Source organism: Egretta garzetta, unplaced genomic scaffold (genome assembly GCF_000687185.1).
Source record: "Egretta garzetta isolate BGI_Z169 unplaced genomic scaffold, ASM68718v1 scaffold350, whole genome shotgun sequence".
NCBI lineage: Eukaryota > Metazoa > Chordata > Aves > Pelecaniformes > Ardeidae > Egretta > Egretta garzetta.
In genome coordinates, this window is record NW_009258273.1 from 29,237 (window position 1) to 34,913 (window position 5,677).

Sequence of the window (5,677 nt, forward strand, 5' to 3'; positions counted from 1 at the left end):
GACGCTCTGCTGCGGGAAAGTGCTGAGGATGGGTCCAGGGAAGGTCACAACCACCGGCGGAGGGTAGATCACCACCTGGGAGTCGGGACACTGCCGAACACAGGGCTCATTGCAGCTGTCAGCAATGGGTTGTGGTGTGGCCACCCCACACAGGGAGGCACTGCCATCAGTGCACGGGCTCAAGGAGTGCACCATTGTTCAGGGATGGTTGATCTGAAGCACAAGGGAACAGCATGAAAATAAGGCAAAAAAGTCTTAAGTTTCCTGATCAAACATTGTCATAGAAGATTACCAACAAGCTAGAAGGAAAGACAGAATTTTCATAGCTCAGTTCCTAGAAGACACCTATAAATCTTGTACTGAACACAACAGCATCTGGAAATGAGTTTTCATGAAAAATTAACTGGAGCTCATTAGCAAAGCCAATAGCTGAAGAGTCACAAACTTATTAATTTACATCAAGAATACTTCAGACTGAGATCAGAACATTTGGACATGATTCACCCCAACTGAAAACTACAAAGGCTTTGCTAGGAAAGAGAAACTGAGCTGTGACTTACCTACTTCACAAGAGAAGACAAGACAAATGGTCGCACAAGATCTGATGCTGAGCACTTTTATACTCGCCCTTAGACTGCCCAAAGCATGAATCACCCAGCACACAACATCCTAATCAATTACTAAACACATTTCTTTTAAGTCTTAACTTTGCTAACGAATGCCAATTGTTCTGTAAATCACCCTCTGTAATTATTAGTTTGTCCCTCTACCCCATCCCCGTACTTTACTGCCTTCCAGTCCCTGCTATTTCAAAACTTTATATGGAGGGGATACACTGCCTCCACATGTTGGAGAAAGATAAAATGTTGATATGGTTCATGTTTTATATCCTCCATGAATGGGCTTGTTCCTGGGCAGGTGGTAAACAGCCATTTGCTTGGAAGAAAGTGTACTTGTCTCAGCCCAGAGTTACAGAAGCAAGGGATAACCTGTGGTCTTGGCCTAGGGGTAGCCAGGCTCACGGTTCTGTGATGAAGTTAGGCTAATACAAGGTCTGGTCAAAGCTCTGGCACGCTGCAGAAATCCTTTTCTTTCCATTTTAGAGAGTTATATATCCAAATAAGTCAGCGCAGCTTTTTCAACTACACACCAAGCAGGCATTTCTTTAAACATGCAAGCTTTAACAATAAAAAAAGGAAAAAAGGGTAAGACCATATTTTATATGAAATTTCACGTCCCACAAGCTGTAAATCATGATTAGGGGAATGACAAAACATCAATAAATAGCGTAGGGCTTCAGCAAGACCTTGTCAGGCATTTTTTCCAGTGAGTCCCTTCAATAAAAGGGCACCTCAAGCCATTATAACAACGCGTGTTGCGCATATGGAACAAGGGGAAGATGCCTTTTGGAATCCCAATTGCTGAGGAATTGCAGCTGCCGGTGTGGGGTTATCATCCACGCTAAACCACAGCATGAGGAGGCTTTGACACTCATCAATGACAGATGCCAAGGATGGCAATGGCACGTGCTGTACCGACACTCCCACCCGGTCATAAGGGGCAGCAATTTGCCCATTCTGATTTACACTTTGTTTTACTTAAAAACAAAGGTATTTTGCTACTTCTGTAGTAAGAGAGAGGACTCGTTTGGGCTGTCTATTGCAGTAACCCTCACCTCAAAGACTTCTCCCTTCCTCCCAGCTGCAGCACGTTCTTGCAGGAAAAAGCTTTCCTTTGGTGGAGGTAGAGGTGGGTGTTGTAACACCGCAGAACAAAGTTCCCCCCCCTCCCCCGTTAAGGAATCTCAGGAAAACACCTTATATATCATCAGGTTGGCAACAAAATTACTCTGAAGGGCAGGACCAGGCTTCATTACATTGCATTGCTACTGTGGAGCTTTCCTGTTTTAATTGCATATTGAGCTTTATCTTCACAGCGTCATAGCGTTTGAGGATGACCCAAGATATTCGTAATTCCTTTGGAAAATTGCCTCTGCCTTTTCTATAATTGAAGATAACCATGTGAATTGCAACACGTCTTTATCTCAGCTTAGATTGGGTAACAATTTATCCCTAAAGTAATTCCTAAAAAAACCACTAGAATTAAGATCTAATTATTATTTTCAAGTTAGCCCACTGAAGATAAAACCAAATGTTAAGACTTTAGGAATACACTAACAATTCCATCTTGACCAGTAAAGATCTTCAGCCCAACCAGGAGAGGAATCCACACTGCTGGGAGTTACCTTCTCTGCTGCAGACTGCTTGGGGTTAATGTCACTGCAGGGACCATTACTGACCATAAAAGTTAACAGCACTGCCGTAGGCATGCCAAGGCTTTGTGAAAGCCTTTTCAAAGTGCATAGTAAAAGCTCATTAGTGTTCTACACAGCTGATGTTGTCATAGGTGTTTTTTTTTTTTTAACAAGGGTATTACAACTGACAGCTCAAACACTACCAGAGAGGACAAGGAAATAAAAGTGATGAGTCAACCGGTGAACCCCAGCCAAAACTCAGTACCTAAAGAGTGCGTCCCTAAGGGAATAACGCAGCAAAACAGCGCGTGTGTCAGCGCGATTTCCCAGTTAAAAGCAGCTGAAGAATCAAATTCCAGCACCTTAAAAACTAAAGATGCTAAATACAGAAATCATCATCTTCATATCCATCAGGAGACAAAAAACACACGAGCTGCAGACAAGCCATCAACACCTTCAAGCTCTCAAAGTGCTGACGGGACAGATTTATTCTGTATTTAACCAAAAGGTTAAGATTCTGAAGAAGACTTTAATAGTCCTCTATCTATTAGACTATGCAGGAAAGCTGTATAAAACCTTAAAGGACCACACTAGGGCTCACCACAAGAGCAGGGAGCTCTCTGAAGACATCCACTTGATTACACCATTGGAAAAAGCAGGCAGATATCAAGAATCAAATCCATCCCCGAGACCACTGAGACACCACCACAAATAGATTTGCTTTATGAAGTTTAAGACTCCAGAAATGTGAGAAGTTTAGTGCACACACCACAGCAGGTGGGGCAGGAACCTTCGAAATAATTACATCAATTACATCTTGGCTTTGGCTGACAAGGGCGTTGTGCCCAAAAAAAGGTGTCCTCTCCACCAGGCTGACTAGGAAAGTAAATAAAAGTAATTTGAGTCTCAGAGCTTCACCCTTCTCCTGGTTTCTCCTCAAACCAGGTATGTGTGATGAACTCAACTGCTTTATAACTACCATACTACACCCAAATAGGCTGTAACCTTGAGAGGCTTCACACATTTAATTCCATAACAGAATACAGACATGAGAGGCCACCGAGGCTTCTCCTGCTTCATCTTAAAGTTAGCAATGCCATAAAGGCTGCAAAGAGACAGCAGTTGCAGGGAGAGCTGAACTTGCTTGTGACTGTGGAAGTGTGGAATCAATACTGTGTGACTTTCAAAAATAAACCCTACTGAAACCCTGGAATTACATTTCTTAGTTTGGTTTCCTTCATATACCAGTTGTGTGCTCCACTTTGCCTTAAAAGACTGCGCTTCACTGGCACATTTTGTGTTTTGTTTCTCTCAAAGGCAAAAAGCTTTCGTATGACCAAGGCTTTAAATATCCCATGAGTAAAGTCCAGAGCTATTCTACTTCTGAATGACCAGCCATGCAGCTTGATGCCCAGCTTATAAAAAAAACAGGACAGCTGGAGTAGTGCTGCAAACATCCTAAAGACAGTCTTGATGCCTGCTCTCAGCTATGCAGAACAGTTCCAAAACTTAACCAAAGCCATCACTTACCACTGGCCCAGCCTCAAACCACCCAGCATCACTGCGTTACTCTGCAGAGCGTGACATGCTTTCCCACAACTTAGCTTTCCATTAGGTGCTTGGAATGTTACAGATGTGAGCAGCTACAGATATGACATGCTTTGAAGACAGCCAGAGCTGGGCTCAGCATCACAAGAAGATTTGTAACTGCTTCCAGGAAATGGGGAATTCCCCATCTGGACACATCAGCCACTACGGGGGGCTCTCAACCTTATAGACTCATCCCTTCATTGCTCCATATGCATTAACATTAAGCCATGAGCCATAAGTCCACCAGCAAGGTTGAGAACCAAAGAAATACCCATTTTTGCATGGCCAAGGGTTCTTACCCTGCAGTTGAGGCTCTGTGTTACGACCTATGCAAGAGAAAGATGAAAAGCAATAATCTGCTACACTCTGGTACTACAGGAAGGTAAATGCAGAGATGGAGTAGGGAAGTGATTGTGCCCCTGTACTCAGCACTGGTGAGGCCGCCCCTCAAATGCTGGGTTCAATTTTGGGCCCCTCACTACAAGAAAGACATTGTGTTTCTGGAGCATGTCCAGAGGAGAGCAATGAAGCTGGTGAGGGGTCTGGAAGCACATGTCTTACAAGGAGCAGCTGAGGGAACTGGGGTTGTTTAGTCTGGAGAAGAGGAGGCTGAGGGGAGACCTGATCGACCTCTACAACTGCCTGAAAGGAGGGTGTAGGGAGGTGGGGGTCAGCCTCTTCTCCCTGGTAACGGACAACAGGACAAGGGAAATGGTCTGAAGTTGCTCCAGGGCAGGTTTAGGTTGGACACTGGGAAAAATTCCTCCCCCAAAAGGGCTGTCAGGCACTGGAAGGGGCTGCCCAGGGAAGGGATGATCAAGTCCCCACCCCTGGGGGGATTTAAAAGCTGGGCAGATGAGATGCTTAGGGACAGGGTTTAGGGGTGGGATGGCAGGGTTAGGGGAATGGTTGGGCTTGATGAGCTTAAAGGGCTTTTCCAACCCAAATGATTCTGTGATTCTATGGAATTGCAAATAAAGTCTCCTGCCTCTGGACATTATCTCCAAGTTCATGCAATGTCCCATTAGCTAAGTTATCCGCACACCCACAGGGAAAAAAAAAATTTCCCTTGAAGCAGATGGCATTGGATGTTGCTTAACATGTGATATGGAGATGTAGCACTGGCCTTCCTGCCTGTATCCATCAATTTGTCCCAAAAACAAGGAGTTGCAACAAGGGTCAGTATACAGGGTTATACCTATATCCCCCTTTATAATACATAAGCTTGTATTATATGTACTACGGGTGTAAAATCATGAAGCTGAGCCACTAAAATCAGCTGGCCTCTTTGGAAAGAGATACTCTGAGCTGGAAAAAGGAAAACCTGAGCAGAACATTGAATTTTATTGAACCACAGTCATGACTCACAGCACAACCCATCTCGGAGCCTACGCTTACCTGACACTTCAGCTTTGCTCTGATACATTGAGATAGTCCTTCCAGGGACCATGCTTGTGCAGACCTATGTTTATCCACACATAAAACAAGAATAGCACTGACAGAGGCTATTAAATGGCATCTTCATAACAGGACCTCTTAAAACTCCTTACAAAAGCTCATTAAAGTTTTACATGAGCAAAGCTCTTCAAGCGGGACTCCATTATAATGAATGCCAGCGCATACTCAATTTAAAGGATGTGTCTCAAGACATCAGAGGCTACTAATTACATCACGTGTACATCACAGTTTACCTCCTGATGGACAAGAACAAGACATGCGTACAGGCAGCATCTGCACAGGCACAGCCCAGGTCTGGGTGCAAACCAGCAGCTGTTGGGCTGGTCACAGATTAAGTCAATGGGGTCATTAAAAAACACTTCCACCTCCCCCCCC

General features: G+C 44.3%; 1 protein-coding gene across 1 annotated transcript in view; it reads right to left on the reverse strand.

The window, feature by feature from the left end:
* The window catches only part of LOC118451895 (claw keratin-like), a 696-nt gene extending 501 nt beyond the window's left edge, over positions 1 to 195 (reverse strand). Inside the window, exon 1 of the mRNA XM_035890562.1 lies at positions 2 to 195. Within this exon, the coding sequence (XP_035746455.1) occupies positions 2 to 195 (194 nt within the window). The remainder of the gene's footprint in view (position 1) is intronic.
* Positions 196 to 5,677: the final 5,482 nt, after the last annotated feature.